The following is a 20640-nucleotide window of genomic DNA, read 5'->3' as shown; positions in this document are numbered from 1 at the left end:
AGGTCACGGTCAATTTGAACTGCCAGGCCGACCTTTTAAATATTCTTGACAGAGAGATTGAAGACCAAGGATATTCAAGGGTCAAATTCGCTCTTGGATTCACGTCTAAAGCTTACCTATTGAATACCGTGCACACAGATCAAGGTCGAGCCTGGCTAAGCTCCGACTTGAGTCGTCGCAAAACCTCATAGATATTGCAGCCGTTTTGCATTTTGCTCTCGCTGCAACTTTCCTCGTTGATCTTTTGAAATTGTCATACATTCTTTCTTTCTTTCATCATCAACCCCTCCCCCCCCCCCTCTCTATTCATCTATCTGCTCTGGCCTCCCAAGCTTCGCTCTTGAAGCCCCACTTGGCAGGCACGCAGATTAGCTCTCATACCTTTCTGCTTCTGACCGACCTTGATTTATTCATTAATCCCTTTTCTTGTCACCTACACTTAACATGGACGACAAACAACTGCACCTGAGACAACCTGCATCTTCTGCCCCTGCAAGTGAAACTCCTTCCTCCGTGGGGGACATAGATGCTGTTGTATCGCCATATTCACCGGAAACCGTTGTACCATTGAGTGTGCGAACTGAAAACGACAACATGTCACATGCGCATACAGCGGTACATCACGCCCACCCGGAATCTTTATTGCAGTCATCTCATTTGAGTCATGGCGAGAGCGGCATGCAGACTATTCAACCCAGTGCATTGACGGTAGGCAATGTCGAGGAGCACCAGCCAGGATCTGTTCGTCTTGGACCAGCCGAATTTGCCGTGACCCTTCCTATGGATTCACGAGTCAAGGACGATTACGAGCGTGTCCTGACCAGCGCAGCTCCTGATATGCAAAACTTTTTATCTAAACTTAACTCTCATTCTTCCGCATCGGATTATGAGGTAAGATCCCCCTTGTGTTAACTATAGCCCTAAGCTAATCATGACACTTTCAGCGAGAGACCTTGCAGTCCAAGATATATGGTGTCATAGCCCGGTTGAACAATGTTGCAATTCATCCCGATTTGAACATATCTCATCACTTGAAAGACCCAGATTCCGATCTTGAGAAGCAAGCCTCCTGGGCTGAATATTCAAGCACCAAGTTTCTTTTGCTTGGAAATTTGATCGAGCTTGCGAGCACCCATGAACTCCATGTCATTCTTGCAGTCGAGAATATGGATAAACAGGTTATTGTTGAGCGTTACTTGCGAGGTAAAGGCTTTACCTACACCCGGCCCCGGGAAGAATTGGGCGGTAATCTGGAGGTTTCTTTGACTCGGGGGCCCCTGAGCTTCGGGGTTCATTCTAATGATAGCGTGCGAGATCTTTACAGAGCGCCAGCTGCCATTATTGCGCTTGATACGGCATTTAACCACAAAAGTCCCGCTGTGGAGCACTTAAGAACAACCTATACCCGGAACAGTGGTTTTCTTCCAGTGATCTGGCTCATTGTTTCCAACGCATGTGAGCATATTGGGTGTTGCCTGCCAGATTTGCCGGAGTTAGAACGATTGCAATTCCTATTACACTACACTTCTCGCCTCCACGATGAGGTGGGCGACCTTCAAGATGATGCCCTTGGAGTACCAGAGCATGCCGAAGAGATTCTCAACTATCTTTTACACAGCTTTGCTGCATGGCAAGTGCCTCTAATCGAGCCCTTACACTTTCTCTCATCTGGGGAAATGGAATCATCAACATCCTCATCTGATGAGTCCCAAGGGGCGGCCCAAAAGCGCTCTTTAGTAAGTGAACATTTCTGCTTTTTCATACGTGTGAGTGCTAACGACTCTCTGTAGCCGGAGGATGATCACGATGAATACCAGTTCAAGCGCACCAAGGTCGATTATCAAGACCCCAGTCAACTTACCCAATCGACTAAGGGATCCAGCCAAAGTTTGGACCGCGACCTTCAGTCTCTGGAACGAAACCTCGTTCAAATGAAAAACACCCACGCCGCAGAGAAAGAGCATTTAGAAAAGGATCTAAATGAGATGCGATCGCGATTCCAAGACATGGAAAAGGCTTTGTCTACCCTCCAACATCGATATGAAAGCCGGACGAGCGACCTTCACAAGACTAGGCAGGAGCGTGATAGTATCACTAACTCTAAGGCATCACTGGAACAGCGGGTTGAAAAGTCCAGAGAAGATGTCACCAAATTAAAAGAAGAGCGGACTCAACTACAGGCTGAGCTTGAAGCGACTCGTCAAGAACTAAAGGAGGGAGGCGGCACATTAGCGGAAATTGAGACAGCTCGCGAAGAAAATCGACGTTTAACCAAGGAGATTGCGAGTCTTGAACGCAAGGCCGATTATGAACGAAACCAAGCGGAATACACCCGTGAGCAATATCAGACTGCTTCGAATGCAGCAGCCCAAGCCGGAAATGAGCTTCGCCAACTTCAAAGCGAGAATGAAGCGCTCAAGCGAAGGGTCGAGAGTGATGTCTGCACATTACGAGAAATCACCAACAAGAGCGACTCGGAGCGTCATATTGCTCGCATTACAGAATTAGAGCTCACCCTTGTCTCTCGAGATGATTTTATACGTAAGAAAGAGGACGAGCTGCGAGAAATTCGCAAAAATCGCCCTTCTACGCGCTCCACCAGCACACAACCCCGCAGTCCTAAGTGGGCCGCGGCAAGTCGTCCCACTAGCCCGGGGGTGAATAATGGCAACGGAAATGGGAATGGCAACAATGGCCTCGCCGGCCGAGGCAGCGGCCTACGCTACAGCTCCGAAGTTTCACTTTAGTCGTTGACTATGAGCTTCCCATCCGCCGCGGTATAATAATGCCCAAGATGGTCTTCAGGTCAATAACTTGAATTCCACATCTGTCTTCTGTGGAAATCCAACATACGCTGATAGTCTATGACGTCTACAAAAGAGCAACACCATAAACCTCACCTTGCATCCCTTCATGATCTGCAACACTTCTGAACTCTCTCGCTACTACCTTGCATTATTCCAAGCGATGTTACCCGGTCATCCCATTCTTATCTCTATCCCTCGTTGCATTGCACCCAGGTTACATCAATCGCGTTGCCATGAAGTTTTTCAATTCGTTCCCAAATTTAGTTGAATTATTCTGAAAACAATAGATTTTGTTTCTCATAATATTCGGGATGTAGAATTAAGTAACGCCCTAAAGACGTACACCACGAGACTATGTATACAGTGATGCTAAAATCAGACAAGAATTAGATAGATCCCAACGAGAAAAAAAAGAGTGCTCCAAAAAATAATCAAAACGCCAGACATTCTCTCGTGCTCATAAAACACAGTTAATACAATATTCGAATTTAGATGAAAAGCCCACATTGCGTTTATGAGGACTGCATGGCGCTACCAATGAACTTAGCCAATTCCTTCGCTTTTTCACCTTGAGTCATGCTAAAGTGATTAGCACCCTCCATAATCGTGATGCCACCAACATTCTTAGGACCAACAAGCGTATCCCAGCCGTTGGGACCGAGATTCGTGCGGTTGTTCAACAGCCACATCATCTCTCGGGGATCGGGGCTTCCGTCCTCAGCTGGTGCTGGGCGAGGGTCATTTGGCTTGTTGCAGACACCATCCTTGGCCCAGACCATAAAAGTCTTAGGAATCTTGTCTGCCTGCTTGTCATCATCGAATGGGAAAGGCAAAGCTTTGTATGCATCAAGAGAATCGATGAAAGCCAGGAAGTGGGGAAGGAGCCACTTGGGTGGGGGTGCCTTGCCCTCGCCGAATAGACCAATTGAGTCGAAGAAGCGGTACAGGCGACGGGGAAGCTTCTCAAGACCAATGGGAAAGGGTGAGTCTAGGAGAAGCAGACGTTCGACGCGCTCGCCATCCTCGAAAATTAAGCGACGTGCTGCATCATACGCGCAGATTCCTCCAGCGGACCATCCGCCGAAGTTGTAAGGGCCTGTTGGCTGGCGGCGACGGATCTCGGCCACGTATGGAATAGTCAACTCATCCAGACTGAACTTGAGGTTCTCAGGGGTTCGCATGTAAGGACAGTTAAGACCGTACACGCAGACATCTGGGGAGACACCTGGGATTGTAGCATAGGAGGTTGCGGATCCGGAGCCATCGGGGAACAGGAAGAGCTTCTGCGTAGCAGTCTTTGGGTTTCCTTGAAGCAAGATTGAAGTTGCCGGAGGATGCTGGATTGCCGTGCTGGAAATGGCTTTTGGTACTTCCGCGGGGATTTGCTCGGGAAGTCTGACTGGTTCAGTCTCAGGGGCCTTGGGCTTCAAGTCAAGGGCGACTTCGACTTCGTTAATAGTCTGGTTCTCGATGAAGAATTCTCCAGCCAGATCAAGATCCAAGGTCTCTCGGATCTTGCCGAGGACGGTGAGTGACATTAATGAGTCGAGGCCCATCTCAGCGAGGTTGACGTCTCCCTGGAGCTCATGTGGCTCAACACCAATCTCCTCGGCAAGAATCACGCAGATTTGCTTCATGCTATCATTCTGCTCAAGGAGCATGCTCTTTTCATTAGCAGGTGTAGGAAGGCCGCTCGAGTTAGGAGTCGAGATGTCAGTTGATGATGCTGCAGATGAAATGTTATCGTCACTGCTCGATGCATCACTGCTGCTCTCAGCGGGACTCATCGAGATCAACAACTGCTTGAAGTCTTTGATTGTGGGTTGGTCGACAAAGACATTAGAATCCAAGTCAATGGTCATCTCCTCGCGGTAACGACCAGTAATAGTCAAAGAGAGTAACGAATCAACTCCGTAGTCCGCAAAGTTGAGATCATCTGTCATTTCAGATGAGGACATACCAACTTCCTCCACCAAGATACTCAAAGCCTTGGCTACAAGGCTGGTACTGGTTGACTTTGGAGAAGCTGCAGGACGAGAGGCCTTCTTAGCTGGTGCTTGGGCCTTCTGAGCATTGATGGGTGCTGGCCTGGGCTTAGCAGCCGGAGTAGCCTTAGAACCAGCAGGAGGAAGAGCCATATCAAGAATCTTGCGTGAGAGTGCTTGGAACTATATTACTAATGTTAGCCATGTTCCACAGAGACATCTGAGAGTTGCATCACATACCTTGACTCCACCGTATACGGCGACAATGTCATCTCCTTCAAAGAGATAAACATCACCGGCATAAATTGATTCCTTCCATAGCTGCATCCGGACATAAGTTCGGTAAGTAACAGCGGGATCGAACTTCTTCAGACAACGCATTGAGTCCCATCCGTGATTGACGAATACTTGATTCTTGGAATCAATTCCATCGCTTGCGTTCATGATGAATCCAGACAGATGACCAATACTGTCAATCCAGAATGGATTGCGATGGAAGTCACCAGGGGGTGCGGCGAACTTAACCAATGCAGTGGCTTCGTGCTGCTCACTGTCCAGAATGACTTCTTGAATGGACTTATAATTGTCATCATAATCAACAAGGGCACTGAACAACTTGTAAACCATTCCCCGTTTCATACGATGAGCATCTCCTGTCTCTGTGCTCTCTTGAAGATGCTTGATGCTTCGCTTGATGAGATAAGCAGACCGTTTCCAGTCAGCCTCGGCAGCCTTGGTATCAAAGAACTTGATAGTGCAGGTTGCATGATCAAGGATCTTTTTGCCCTCAGGAGTAACAGACCAAACTTGTAAACTAGCCTTCTCCTCAGCCCAGTTAGCCGTAGCCGACACGCGGAAAAGTTGCTTTCCACCCTTGGCAATAAGAGGCTTGGGAACCACGACATTGCAGACATCATAACCACGTTCCTTCCACTCGGGCTTGTACTTGTCGACAAGGAACTCACCCAATGTTTGGGCAATATCTGCATATAATGAGGAAGGACAAAGGGCAGCACCGTTGACTTTGTGGCCCTGGATAACACGGTTCAGTTCAGGGTGGTCAATATCGTTTTCGATTGTCACTGTCGCTGTGTGCTTATCTCCAGTAGTCTCCAAGACCTTCTGAGCTGATGTTGTCAAGAAGGTGGTCACGGGGGCAGTCTCTGCTACAGCCGTTGCAGGAGCACCCTTCAGAAGACAGAAATTGTTCGTGTATGGAATCCAGTAATTCTTAAGGTCCCACTTGTAGGCGGGAAGATTGAGAACTTCGTGTGTGGAGCTGAAGTCTTGGTGGTATTCCTTCCAACGCAGGTCAATTCCTGCCATGTAAAGCGAGGCAAGACTGGTCGAAAGCACCTTCCAGGCATCTTCCTGACGACGAAGGGATGTTACAGTCAAGGCTTGGGGACCAAAAGTAGACTTGACCATGCCAGAGCACACAGGGTGCGATCCAATTTCAACCCAGACAGTCTTGTCGGTCATCAGCTTTGCATGGCGGATTGCCTCTAGTGCAGCGAGGAAGTTGACAGTCTCGCGGCAGTGACGAGTGAGATAGCTGGGACCAAGAACTTCGGGATTAGCCTCCTTAATAACATCACCAAGAAGAGCAGAAACAAATGGAATGGCTGGCTCATGGAAGGTAACGCCCTTGGCAATGTCCTCCAGGCTTTGAAGAATGGGATCAACCTGGGCAGAGTGGAAAGCAAAAGGAACCTTCAGCTTTGTAGCCTTAAAGCCTTCATTGGCCAGCTTTTCAGCAAACCGATCAATGTTGTCATTGGATCCACTGATAACAGTCTCACTAGGCGCATTGATGCAAGCGACCTCAGCGATGCCGGCTTCCATATACTGTTTGACCTGAGCCACCGAAGACTTAACAGCTAGCATAGCATGTGTTCCCATCTGGCATTTATCGGTGAGAAGCTGTGCTCGACGACCAGCAAGATAGATAGTATCGCTAGTCGTCAAAATGCCAGCAGCATTCAATGCAGCATATTCGCCCAGGCTGTGACCAAGAACAAAAGCAGGTTTGACGCCGAGAGAAATCCAGAATTTAGTCAAGGCCATTTGGATGCAAGTGGTTCCCAATTGAGTCACAACAGGGCTTAGCTCTTCAATAGGGACACTTCCGTCGATCAGAGGAACAATGGCGGGGAACCCGAAGCTCTGAGCGATACGGTCCAAATGCTCAATGTGTGTTCGGAACTGAGAGTTGTGCTCAAATAGTTGGCTTCCCATACCGGTATACTGAGCACCTTGACCTGTGAAGATGAATCCAGTGCCAGGGGCGGTGGCAGGCACAGGGGTGATGCTCTCCCGGCTGGAGCTTGCGTTCAAACCAGCACGAATCTCCTCCAAGGTTGAGCCAGTAGCACTGACACGGAATGGGTGGTGGATACGTCTTGCGGTGGTTGTGTAGGCCAAATCAGTAAGTAGCTTGTTTTCATTGACATTGAACAACTTCTTCTTTGTGTCAATGTATTGAACGAGTTCAGTGGCGTTGTTCTTCAGCGCAGATTGAGATCTCGCGGAGATGGTGACAGTATGTACAGATCGCGGATCAGTGCCAGTGCGCTCCTGAATGGGCGCATCTTCCACTAAAAGGGCGGTGTTTCCACCGGCGGCGGAGAAGTTGTTAACGAAACTGGCACGCTTTCCGCCAACAGGGCGGTTCCATGGTGTGGGTTCCATAGCAATGTGCACATTTCGTTGCTGAAGGTCCGTGGGGAAGTTATGGTTGATCTTGGTCTTGATACCACAGTGCGGGGGAATCATGTTCTTTTGCATCATAACCAGGACTTTGATCAAGGCCGAGACTCCAGAGGCCGACTCTCCATGGCCAATGTTGGATTTTGCTGAACCAAGGTGAAGCGACTGGTTGGGTCCGCGGCGATAGTCGGGGGCGAAGACATCCAACACAGATTGCATCTCAACAGCATCACCAGCCTGGGTGCCTGTACCATGCATTTCAATGTAGCTAACATCCTTGGGGCTCACATCGCCTTCATTGAGCAGTTTGTCAAAGATGAAGGATTGAGCACCAGCAAGAGGGCGGGTGATTGAAACAGCCTCGGCGGAGTGATTGGTGTATGCGCCGTTGATAATACCGTAGATAGGGTCATTATCAGCTTGAGCATCTTCAAGTCGCTTCAAAACAACTGAGCCAATGCCATCAGCTCGGCAGTAGCCATCAGCACCGTCGTCAAAGGTGTTGCAGTTTCCGTTGCGGGAAAGAAAATGACCACGGTCGAGACCAGCGTGGTTGTCAGGGTTAGTCAGAACATTGACACCACCTGCAACTGCAGAATCACAATCATTTTTCCATAGAGAGTTACATGCCATATGAATGGCTGCAAGACTTGACGAGCAAGCAGTGTCAACACTAACACTAGGTCCACTAAACTTAAAGTAGTAGTTGATGCGACCAGGGGTGAAGGCACGGTTACCACCAGGGATGAAGTAAGTGTCAATGTCTTGGCCACTGTTGATCTCTCGATAATCGTCACTGGTCATTCCGTAAAACACGCCTACGCGGTTCTTCTGTGTGGACGGTGTGCTATCCGGAATGAATCCAGCCATTTCGATGGCCTCATAAGCAGTGAGAAGAGCCATTCGCTGGGCTGGATCCGCTTGCAATGCCTCGCGAGGCGACATGTTGAAGAAGCGAGGGTCAAACATGCCAGGCTCTCTGATCCAGCAACCATACTGAACCTTACTGGTGTTCCTTGTATTTCCCTCCATATCGACGTGAGCCTTGACATCCCAGCGATCGGCTGGAACCTCTCGGTGTACATCCAGTCCTTTGTACAAAAGATCCCAGAAGGCTTCAGTGTCGGGAGCTTCCGGAAAGCGACCAGATAAGCCAATGATGGCGATCTTGGACTGCTCTGAGCGACCGGTTTGGTTGTCGCCATTTTGGTCCTTCTTGACGTCCCCAATTGCACAGTCAAGCTCAATGTTCGAAATTCCAGATTTCTTAAGTGACGAGTAGAGGCTCTGGGTTGCAGTGCTTGATATCGGCAGCAGAGTGCATTTTCCATCCGCTAGTTTCAAGGTCGCGGAACAGGCATCAACAACCTTGTCCCAGCAAAGTTGACGGAGGAGAATCTCTTCAAGAGAAGATCTCAGAAGCTCTTCGAGGCCCTGAGCCTCAACGGCCTTTCCTGTGCTGCTCGAAATAATAGGAATCTGTAGAGAATAGTTCTCGAATTTGTCTTGAGGCCAAGATTCCATGATTCTGTTGACATCCCTTGCGTCATACAAATGAGGCGCATGGTAGGGACCGTGGATTGGAACCCTGGCAGGCTTGTGCTCTTTAGAGAGACCCTTCTCGATGAACATCTCCAACGAATTGGGTGGGCCGCTAATTGTCACGCCGTTTTGACTAACAGCACTGACATATGGCTGGGTCACCCAAGGAACCGCCTATTGGTGTTTTAGTTACTTCTGTTCACTGATACAGGTAAGGAGATCTTGAAAAATGGACTTACATTTGTTGTACCAAATTTTTCAATTAGCTCTTGCGCTTCCTGCTCCCGAATCCCTGAAACTAATACGGACCAGCTGGGTGAAGATGATCCACTAGCTTCTACCAGCTCACGTACTCTGAAAACGCACATTCCGAGTCTAAGAGCTAGAACAACAGTCTCTACACCGGCTGCGATAAGTTCTCCAACTGTCTTTGAAGAGCTAACAGCGGCAGAAGCAAGCTGGCCTGTGCATAGTCCGATGATAAAGCTGTCAGACCCAGAAGGATAAGTGTTTCCAAGGTCACCATAGTAACTATATTACTGTCAGTTGTCTGATATTTTGTCCATTTCCTTGCTAAACTTACTGGATGAAACAGCCAAGCTGGTAGATGGTAGTTAAAGCACTTTCCAGCGCCGCATTTGGGCCATGCTCGCGGTACCTTGCCAATAGATCAACGATGCTCGTAAAACGAGGAAACATCTGTCGCTCCGATGGCGGAAGCGCACTGATCTCCTTGCGCAAGGCATAGTAGCACTTTTGAAAAAAGCCTACCACCACTGAGTCATTCTTGGCTTGCAGCAGGCGACGAAGGCCCGAGTCGAAGTCGGCTGTTTGGTCTCCGAAGAGATACACACGACTTGGGCCGTTCATACTCAAACCCGATGCTAGCCAGGGGTTGCAAAACTTTGCTGAGAGGAGAAGTAAAAATGGTTGAGGGCCCGGCGCGAATTGATGGGCACCATACTTTATACATTAGAGTACATGCAACGATGGGATTCTTTTCCCTGTGGAGAAAGCATAGTTCGAGAGGCATCATCCACAGTTCCTCTTGGCAATAAACCCTGGAAAATCAAACCTTGTTCCCTGTTCCATGGTGGTAATAGTACTCAAGTGGAACATAATTTGTGATATCAAGACCCTCACTCCACGAGATCCCGATGTGGGTACGACGGGGTTTGTTTCGGTAACACCCTGCTCGAGCGGGTTCAAGATCTAACTAAGCCGAAAATGGGACTGTTACTGTACTTCGAATTTCACCATTCCTACTATTAGGAGTAAATTCACAGTTGTTGGGACGTTCTGTTTTCGATTTGTTCGCTTTTCCCGTTCTATTAAAAAGAATTGACTATATGTCAGTAAACTGGTGGTTTAGCTGTCAATTCGTTCCTTGGAAGCTACATAAGACCTAGACCCTTGTTTTTTGAAAATAACATAGATACCTGGTGTTTGGAGAGCTGCTTGCGGAAAAAGATTAAGATCTTTGATCATTTTTGGACAAAAACCCCACAATATATGACTTACTACTGGTAATTGATCACCGGAAAATAGACCCGAATAGGCTGAAGATGTGAATATAGTTGCAGTTGGTGGATCATCGTCGCCGGTTTCGGAACGTTGCACCCGAAACTATCCCGCAGATCACGTGCGCTGGGTGCCCTACGTGCCTGTTCGTACCTTCTTGCTTGCCCAGGGGGTTGGAAAGAATAAGGAAAGGGGAAGAGGACTCAAGGGCTTTGTGCCCTTGCGATAGGGGTATCAAGTTTTGAAAGATATTTATTTCATCCAACATTAATATGGAAAGTTGTACTTGACTCATCACAATGTTGCTTCCGCGACTAACTTCTATATATTTTCAAAATTCCGACAAATCAAAATCCGGCAGCAAATGTAACAACGTACTAATGCAGCTGTATATTTGAAGATCACAGAAAGAATCGAAGCCATCGAACGTTGGACCCCGTGAAAAATTCTCTCGTTGATACAGTACGTCATGACTGACCCGTAAAAGAGTGTATGAACAGCCCACCTGCACGGCCTACCCACAAGGATATGTTCTGGACATCATGATACCAGACCATGACAGCACCAAAAGCCAATTACGAAGGCGAAATATTAATGGAACAATTTAACTTGATTTTTGATATCTAAACTGAGAAGGGTGTCACGATTTGTAAGATGATTAGGCATCCGACTGCCATCATTAAGGCAAGCGAAGAGCGTCGAGGTCGCGGAATAAAAGCCTGGAAGTGGGGTGAGTGCGTGACCACCTACGAATCGGAAAGTCTCCAGTAAAGGAAGGGCGCCTAAAAAGTATTGCAACTGGATAGTTCTGGCCGGCTGGAGCCTGGGGGATTTCCGGTAGCCTTGATCGACTGCGATCATCGATCAAAGTGGGCCATACGATGCGGACCAAGATCTTTACAAGAGACGGATGTAATTATTGAACTACTACAATGGGACGTAGTGAAAACACTGGAAAGCGCGATAAACTCGTGCGATGTGGTTGTAGTAACAAGATTAATGATGTAGTAAGATTTATATGCTAGTATAATGCACAGTATTAAGGCATGATGTTAATGCAATATCAAGATTTTTGAGACAGGATTTACCAGTTGCGGTGGTGGTAGCGGCCACGCCCCTTTGAAGAATTGGGGGAATGAGAAGTGTCAGTTAACTTTTCGTGGACTTTCTTTGCCTCGATCAAAGTAACCTCGTTCGGGAACGGCTTGTGTTTATCTCCTGCATCCTCGTCACGTTGAAGTAGCCTATTTACAAGCCCATTTTCGCCAAGTTTGTGCATGTGCAGTCTTGCCAACCAAGAGGGAGACGGTGGCTCAATTAGAGGGTTGGGGGTTTGAGCCGGTGGAGGAGATGGGGGTGAAGGAGGCTGAGAACTTGGCGTAGGCGGTGGAACAATGGGTGACGATGATGGAGGAGCTGTTGGAGTAAAGGACTGGACAACAGGGGTAGAGGGCCGAGAGCTTGGTGTGTATGCAGGAGGACCTGGTGTGAAAGACTGAGAAGCCGGGGTAGACGGCTTTGTACTGGGAGTGGGTGATGGAACGATGGATGAGTAGGGCCGCGAGCTTGAAATAGAAGACTTAACACTGGGAGTCGAAGCTGGGTTGACAGGAGGAGTGCTAGTAGGAAGGGGAGTTGGAACAGGAGATTGACTCTGAGGCCCAACTGGAATTGGGTTGGGACTTTGGTCCTCACCCGGAGGAAGCTGCGGCCAGGCGTCGACTCCGTCGAGAAGGGCAACAGCCATGCCATTTGCCATGTGTGTCTCAATGTGACAGTGAAACAGGAAGGGCCCGGGGTTGACAACCTGGTAGCGAAGAATCATCCACGTCGGACCACGTGTGCCCTGGGTAACAAAAGTGTCTCGCATTTGAGGGTTTTCAAGCCCAAAGTACTCAGGGTGTGCAGCAACCGCCTCTTCAGTGCTTGACCATTCGAAGAATCCGGGCCCAACGCCGAGAATGAAAGCTTTGTTGGAATGCTTGTGCATAACGTGGGCAGCAGTGATATCAGGGGTGTTAGGCATATGACCAAGTTGTAGGAGGAGATCAACCCAAGTGCCGTTCTTGGTTTCAATAGCAAGACCAGGCGCCAAATTGTTCTTTGCGCTGAGATCATAGAGAATTGGGTCATCCCAGTTGGCCATCATATCCCATAGACCGCCACCTGAGGTTGTGAATGTATAAGAAGAGCCCCAGCGACCAATAGTCAAATTGACTAGCTGATCAGCGGAAGCCGGAATACTGACAGGAGGATATGGATGAATAGCTCTTTGATCCAGGGCCACAACTGAGGCCGAGGTATTCCTCCCGCCGTAGTCAACGTAGGGTTGGGAAGATTGAGCATTGGAGGATCCCTTATAACGCAAGGTAGCAAATCCTGAAATGACCTGGTCACCCTGAGTATCAGGGACTCGAAGGGTGTAGTCCTTCCATGGCTTGTCGAGTTTCACCATGGCCGAATAGCGCTCACCATTGAAAATAGCCGCACTATGGACAAGCAATGGCTCCACGTAGCTTCCATCGACCTCATAGATGTACATGGGGTGTTCGTCGATCGAGAAAATGAGAGATTTCAAAGCAGCCGCACTGATGAACTTTAAGCTCACCCAGCCGGCGTTGCCATCGACTTCAATAATTTCGTGATTTCCAGTGGTTGGCTCACAGCCCCAGTTGACGCCCTGAGGAATCCTTGTCTCATCGTGTCCGCCGAAACTTCCCTGTGTCTTATAGATATTTGGCAAGCATCTGGGAGAAGATCCATATATGTTAGTATATTGAACAAAGTTTGATTGAATGTTGCCCCATTTACCCCTTGTCACTCAAAGGCGATTGATCAATTGCGGTCTTGAGGTAGTCGAGCTCCACACTGGAGATCTTCTCACCACCGGGGCAGTAAACAGCTCCGCGGCCGTTGACGAGGACACTATCCATGCAGCTATTCGATTGTTAATCATGATCAATTCGGAAAAATAAATTGCGTACTTACAATACACTGTAACCACTTTCTTCCTGGATCTTTTGGTATTCTTCGAAAGTCAAATGATCCCAATCAGATAGTATGATCAATTTAGGATCTAACTCTGCCTTTTGCATAGCCGCAATGTCGGCAGTGTTGTTAGAAATTAGGTGAAAAGGTTGAGGGGTCTCAGGTGCCGGTCTTTCTTTGGTTAGCAATTCAACGTGTGAAAAAAAGACCAGATAGCTTACTCAATCCAGATTGGGCCGTAAAGGCCATCCATCATCTCAGACCGGCCATGTGAGTGGTACCAATAAGTTCCATATTGTGTAGCCTTCCAGCGATATGTCCAAGTGTTACCAGGTTGAATGGGCTTTTGCGTCAGCCCAGGAACACCATCGGACCATGGAGTTCCCAGTTGTTCAATGCCGTGGAAGTGGATGGATGTATTGAAGGGTAGATGGTTGTGAACCGTGACCTGCGTGATGTTAGCTTATTGGCTCTCACCTCATAACGGATTGAAGGAAAAGGTACCTCCACATCATCGCCCTGGTGAAGCCTCAACTCCGGACCAGGGAATTGCTTGTTCATGAATACCATTTCACGAACATTTCCATCAGGTGCACCTTTTTCCCAAGTAAGGTCCAAATTGAAGTGAACTAACTTGGCCCATGCCATTGGGCTCACACCCATGCTAGCTAGAGCTAGCAAAGTCTTGAGGGGTGCCATTATGTTGGATGTACCCAGATCACCGACTCATGGGATTGATATGATCGAGAACTTGAATAGAGTTAAGGCTCAGAAAAAGACGGGAAGAATGAGGAACGTCGCCTATATCAATCAAAAAATTCCGAGATGGAGTCTACAAAATTCTATCCCTCGGGCAACATGTAATTTAATTTTGTGGGATGTTGGGACATTATAACATGCCGATAGGAACTTGGAGCTTGTTTCCCTGTAACCCCCTGTGTCGTCCAAAAGCCCACAGTAGCATTTTGCATATTTGACAAACGCCACAGATTTGAGAGGCCCCGATACGTTGTTTGGGAAGTTTGAATCGGGATTCCAATGAAGGTCAACTCCTTCGATTGTATGGAATGTTCATGTGGCTGATGAATAAAAACATAGTACAGTTTTCCGCTTGCGGCTGACAGCGCGGAGTGGCTGGACGGTAAGAGGGCCATTCGGAGGCCGGGCCGAGCTAAGCGATAACTTTATAATTCATTCATTCAATCAGAAGCGCCAGAATGATACTCTTGACTAGGAATTTCCTGGCGATTTGCAGTTCAACAATACCATAGGGCCGAGCCAAATGTTTTGATGTGGCTGAACATTCCGAAGGAGTCTGCGGCATGTGGGTTTGGCCTTTTCCGGAACGTATGCGCCTTTCGAAAGGAAAACCCGATTCCCAAAGATAAACAAGCAAATTCGACCTAAAAAAAGGCGAGAACCCGAATTAGCTCGCAAGTATCGCATTTCCTTGAATCGTCGAAATTGGTCTCTTCTTTAGCAAAGCGGTGGAGTTGGGAAGAGAGGAGGGTAAATATCTACTATAATTCAGCCAGCCACTGCTCTCAATAAAAAGCGCATTTGCACACTAACTTCAAGTTCCCTGCTTAGGCTTTACATACGTCGCTCCCAACCTATCTCAGTAGAAGATCTCCGAGCAGTCGCATTCTCCAAGGAGTACCTAGGTAACATGGTGATCACAGCCAGATGGCCAAACTACACAGCAACTATCCCATCATATTTCAATTGATATTTTCAGGCACTAGGATCGTGCACGGTGTGATTGTTTAGCGCCGGGCGGGGGTGATCTATGGCGCATGGCCCCCAATAGTGGGGAGGCGGGTTGTTGCCAGGGCCATGGTTCCTGGTGACAACCATGGGTCGGGGAAAGCTGTAGAATATAGCCATATTGATAGTTATTACATGGGAGTATTGATAGATATATGTAAAAATGAGTTCAGTGACTTGGTAAAACTATTTAATTCATCACTCAGAATAAGTACTCTCTTATTTTTTTTCTCCTTTGTTCATCTCTGATTTCCACGATCTTGAATCAATACCCTGACAGCGCACGGGCCATCTGGAGGTAAACAGGGCATTAAGCTTATCGATAAGACACACTCCTGTCCGCTAGTCCCGATTGGGCCACCACCGTGTAAACATTGAACAACAAGCTTCGGGTCTCACCGTCTGAACTGCCTTCCTCTTTGTCTTCCTTCTCAGCCCTGTTACTCACTGGTACCCTGGTTTTCCAGGAACAGCATATTCCTCGGAATCTGCAGACGCTTCTTTCCCCGTTTTTTTTTTTTAGTGCATCATCGAACATGTCCCTTGCCTGAGTCATCCTAATCACTGTGGCTTTGTGTACCTTTGAGTCCCCCTCCGCTCCCGAACCTCAAGCTGGTCAGGACCAAACAACAACATCGGCATTCCATCCGTGGGCCACCTTTGCCGCGTTATCGAATCACGCCCAGAATCGCGCTTCCTCAACCAATCTTGAAGTTACCTTATATACGCCCGCGTCTCCTGTCCACTTTGCGCCCGCCCGAACAATACACCATCGATCGCGATGGCACCCAATGCGCCTCTGCTGCCATCGCGGTTCCCATGCTGGTGCCGGGCAGTTTATTCCTGGGGAGGAGAGACAACACGGGATCTAGGATTTGTCGAAGGTGATTTGATCGAATGTCTGAACGCAGGAGACGGGCAATGGTGGATGGGCCGTCTGCGTCGTGATAAGCGGGCAGTTGGTCTATTCCCATCCAACTTTGTTGAGCTCATGAGTGAAGATTTCGTGCCAATTAGCCGTGATACAAGCCCAATGGTGCAGGCAACTTCATCGCCGATCAACAACCCTACCTCCGCGCCCAAGAAACAGAAAACAGTGTTCCGTAAACCATTCCAAGCACACAAGGAAGCCCTATCTCCAGCTTCGAATCTGGCCCGGAGCAGGTCCAACACCCCGGTTACAAGTTCAGTTCCACAAACACCGCCTCGAGACGGTGGAGGTACCCCCAGAAGCAAGCCCTTGCGTACACATGCATCAGCAGTCAAGAACCAAGGGTCCGTCTCTTCTCGGCCTTCTTCTGTTTCCTCCAGACACTCCTCGCGCGGTCCTTCACCACGAGCATCGGTAGAAACCGAACGACCACCTTCAAACATGATGCCTCGCGGAAGCATTTCCTCTTCGCGGCAATCCTCTCGTGAAGTCTCACCATTTCCTCGGGAATCGTCACCTATGCATCGCGAAAGTTCCCCGCTATTTCATCAAAGTTCTCAATCTAGACGTGAACATTCCCCGTTGCCGCCTCGCGCAACTTCTCCAATGCCCCATAGAGGGGGCTCGACGAGCAGTTACCACGCTCCTTCCATGCCGCCCCACAGGCCAGTATCACCAATGTATTATGAGGATCCCCGAATGGCTCAGCCTCCGGATTCTCCGATGTATCAACCGGAACCTCCTATGCATCGTACGCCTTCTCCGTTGCCCCATCGTGCACCTTCGCCCATGTACCATCAAGGATACCAAGGATCTCCAATGCATCGTGCGCCTTCTCCGTTACCCCATCGCGAACCTTCGCCGATGTATCATCAAGAACTCCCAATGCATCGTCAGCCATCTCCATTGCCGTATCGTGCAGCGTCTCCAATGTACCAACCTGAACCGCCGATGCATCGCACGCCATCTCCATTACCCCAGCGTGCGGCTTCACCAATGTACTATCCAGAGCCCACAATAAATCGTGCGCAATCTCCACTGCCCCATCGCGCGGCTTCGCCAATGTATCAACCAGAACCCCCCACCCATCGGCAACCTTCGCCTTTACCATCACGCTCTGTTTCGCCCATGCCCTATCGTGCATACTCTCCAATTCCCCCAGATAATTCTGACATGGACACGGAAGAACGCGACGATTCTCCCCCGCCGCCGCCTCCACCTCCACATCGCGTGGCTGTCAATCGAGCACAATCACATTCTCCACAGCCACCTATGCATTCACCAGCACAGCAGCGTGGCCTACTACGATCCCCGCAGCCTCCAACACATTCACCAAAACCCCCACGTTCGCCTGCTCCTTTGAACATGAACGATCGTTATGTGATATTCTCCCGTACACCGTCTCCCGGGGCAATTTCAACGCATTCGGCCCAGTCAGATATGAATGGAAACACTCCCTCTCCCCTGAGAGACGCGATGGAAGATGTGATGACCTCACTAGAAGACATGGGATTGCCGCGTGAACCGCCTTCCCCATCGCCGCATCAACCTCCATCACCTTCTCCTATCCCCACATTCAATAACCCGTGGTCGGCTGATGCTTTGGAAAGTATGGATGAAAAGACGCCTACCGCGAATAGGCGACGACCTCTCACGTCGTTGGGGTTTGATGGATACAAGCAGCCCCATCGTGGGGAATTAGTTCATCGGAACAGTGCATACTCTCACGACCATTATATGGATGGCCCCCCTCAGTTGAATAACTATGTACAAAGAATGGAAAGTCGCCTTCGCCAATTGGAGGATCAAAACCGCCCAACTGGAGACAATGAACCTGGAAACGATGATCAAGCTCCTCCTCCGCCCCCTCCAAAGCATTCCAGCCATCATGCACGCCATAATTCGATCCCTGCCCAATATCCCCACGTTCGAAGCCGTCGATCTGGACAAGACCTTAGAAATGATAGGCTGAACCGTACTTTTACAAACAAATCCAGCGCGACAACCTCCACTGGCGTGCAAAGCGTTGGCACCGACCTCACAACAAGCACAGACAAGACAAGCCAAAGTTTGATGAGCGGGGCTTCTGCGGGAGGCTTTAGTGCTACCAGCGCTGGCAGTTATGCCAGAAGAAATGGTACAAACCAAAGGCCAAACACAGCAATGGATACCATTCGGTCTCGAGGCTTTAGCGATGCTGGAAACATGGACAGGCCAGAATCTCCTATGACAGGGGTGTCTTATCATTCCAGTCATAATACCTCTCGCCAGGGAGCGTCTTCCGCTATTCCATGGTCATCTAACGATCATGATGCGGGTGACTCTGGTGGTGTGTTTGGCGGTCTCTCAACCCCCAAGAGCAAAAAGCAAGGCTTCTTTAAGAAGATTTTCGATTCGGCCAAAACCGGCGCTGCTAGTGCCCGTAGCAGTATCTCCGTCGGACGCAGTGGCTCTCAATCTCCAACTAAAGGAAGCAGGATGGTAGATGCTGTATCGCCTCTTCTGACCTCCCACATGACCCGCGACTCGGCTAGAGACACGGAAGTCAACACGAGTGCTATTGACTGGGTTCAAGTTCGCCGCGATGTGAACCGTGCATCTTCACCAAGTCGAAATGAAAGAATTGATAGGGCAGAGCGGTGTCAAATGATGGATCATCCCGTCATATATGCTGTCGAAGAGCTCCATGACACCGCTGAAGGCGATGAGAGCATTGATGGATCACCGATCAGCGACCCGACAAACTTCATTGCTGGCAATCTGACCCTCGTTGACAAGAGTGCGCGGTTCATCAATAGTGTACCGCCGATGACAAACCCAACCAGCTTAGCTCAAGGCTATATTTGCCGGCCTTACAAGAGCGATGTTCAACGCCTTCGGGCCATCTTCACTTGGGTTAGCGAGAAGATCGCCTGGGAGGAACCTGTCGATGGACTTGAAGTTGACATGAAAAGAGTATTGCAAGCCAAGCGCGGCAGCCCCCAGGAAATTGCTATCTTGGTCAACGATATGTGCACTGCTGTTGGTCTTCACTCTGAGGTGATCTTTGGATTCTTAAAGAGCCCGGGTGATACACTAGATTTAGAAAGTCTGACTCGTCCTAATCATTGGTGGAATGCCGTCCTTGTTGATGGAGAATGGCGTATCATGGATTGCGCATTGGCGAATCCAACCAACCCTCAACGGAGCAAGTTCGTTACCAACAACTCCTCCATTGCAGAATCCTGGTACTTCCTGGCACAGCCACTTGATATTTGCTATACACATGTACCACTTTACCCTGAGGAGCAGCACATCTGTCCTCCCATCTCACCTGACGTCCTGTTAGCTCTCCCGGCCGTGTGTCCACAATACTTCAAGCTCAATGCCAAATTCCCAGACTACGATACCAGTTTGACTCGACTTGAGGGACTGGAATGTATGCAGATTTGCCTTGTTGTGCCCCCGGATGTTGAATGCGCCGCCGAGGTGGAAGCCCCTGCATTTGCTTATGACGCAGATGGTGACTTCTTTGAGAGCGGTGATATTGTGCGCAAGCGCGCTCTAGTCCAGCCAGATTGGTTTAACGGTCAAAAGCGCATTACTGTCAAAGCTGTCCTACCCGGCGATGAGGGCCAGGGTGTACTGAAGGTCTATGCCGGCAAAAAGGGCTTGATGCACTCCAGCAAAGATATCCCTCATCCGCTGGCTCTGGCTCTCCCTATCCTTCACACTGGAGAAAACCCGCCTTATGATTTTGTGCTCCGTCATCCGACGCCGCATGCTCAGCGTCACGATTTGTATATTATGCAACCTCAGTGCTCCCGGTTGGCAGTCAACAACACCTTCGTTTTTGGCGTCCGCCAACACCCTGCATCTGCGCAGTCTTCATCTAAAGATGATTTCCCTACACACGGTCGTGCCTCTCCCTCGGTGTTCAATCGTCCATCCAGTGCCCTCAGTATGGTCTCCAGCACTGCAGGTGCATCGACTGTATCAAGCGCCTCAAACGAATTCTCTGCATCGACTTCTGCTATCTCATCTACCCGATCAGCCAGTGGACGGGAGAAACCGGCTAAATTGGCAATACAGTCTCCTTCTGGGAAGATCCTGCGTCTTAGTCGTAAAGCCGAGCACATGATCTCCCCCAACAATCCCTCCGATTCTATTAGGGATGCTGCGGCTGAGGGTAGTGTGTGGGAAACAGTGATCAAGATTGGCGAGCGTGGCACCTGGCGTGGCCTAGTCCTTGCTGACCGCGTTGCGCGGTGGTGTGTCTTCTGCGAATGGGAATGTGTGTAATCATTCTGTTCTTTGGCTTTTAAGATTTGAGTAGAATCAGCGACATTGCTTTTGATTTATTTCCCTTTTCCTTTCTCCTGTTGCATACCGGCCTATTTCTTTCTCATTT

The 20640-nt window shown here is 49.1% G+C and overlaps 4 protein-coding genes across 4 annotated transcripts; 2 read left to right on the top strand and 2 right to left on the bottom strand.

Moving 5' to 3' along the window:
- Positions 1-444: 444 nt before the first annotated feature.
- Positions 445-2747, top strand: N7478_005681 (uncharacterized protein; the record flags this gene model as incomplete). Its single annotated transcript, XM_056921895.1, has 3 exons — positions 445-891; positions 945-1736; positions 1791-2747. The coding sequence occupies 3 exons, from the start codon at positions 445-447 to the stop codon at positions 2745-2747; spliced, it is 2196 nt and encodes a 731-aa protein (XP_056779932.1).
- Positions 2748-3319: 572 nt separating this feature from the next.
- Positions 3320-9913, bottom strand: pksP (polyketide synthase alb1; the record flags this gene model as incomplete). Its single annotated transcript, XM_056921894.1, has 4 exons — positions 3320-4975; positions 5033-9217; positions 9283-9574; positions 9627-9913. 4 exons carry the CDS (start codon positions 9911-9913, stop codon positions 3320-3322), a joined length of 6420 nt encoding a protein of 2139 aa, XP_056779931.1.
- A 1735-nt stretch (positions 9914-11648) lies between these two features.
- N7478_005679 (Multicopper oxidase type 2) lies at positions 11649-14251 on the bottom strand (the record flags this gene model as incomplete). The annotated part of the gene is made up of 5 exons (XM_056921893.1): positions 11649-13311; positions 13376-13501; positions 13553-13723; positions 13774-14000; positions 14057-14251. The coding sequence occupies 5 exons, from the start codon at positions 14249-14251 to the stop codon at positions 11649-11651; spliced, it is 2382 nt and encodes a 793-aa protein (XP_056779930.1).
- A 1849-nt stretch (positions 14252-16100) lies between these two features.
- N7478_005678 (putative SH3 domain protein (Cyk3)) lies at positions 16101-20531 on the top strand (the record flags this gene model as incomplete). The annotated part of the gene is made up of 1 exon (XM_056921892.1): positions 16101-20531. The coding sequence occupies one exon, from the start codon at positions 16101-16103 to the stop codon at positions 20529-20531; it is 4431 nt and encodes a 1476-aa protein (XP_056779929.1).
- Between the last annotated feature and the right edge of the window lie 109 nt (positions 20532-20640).

This window comes from Penicillium angulare (assembly GCF_028827245.1).
Source record: "Penicillium angulare strain IBT 27051 chromosome Unknown utg000004l_segment0_segment0, whole genome shotgun sequence".
In the NCBI taxonomy this organism is placed as follows: domain Eukaryota; kingdom Fungi; phylum Ascomycota; class Eurotiomycetes; order Eurotiales; family Aspergillaceae; genus Penicillium; species Penicillium angulare.
Note: the sequence above shows the minus strand (reverse complement) of the source record. Positions and strands in the feature narration are given on the sequence as shown.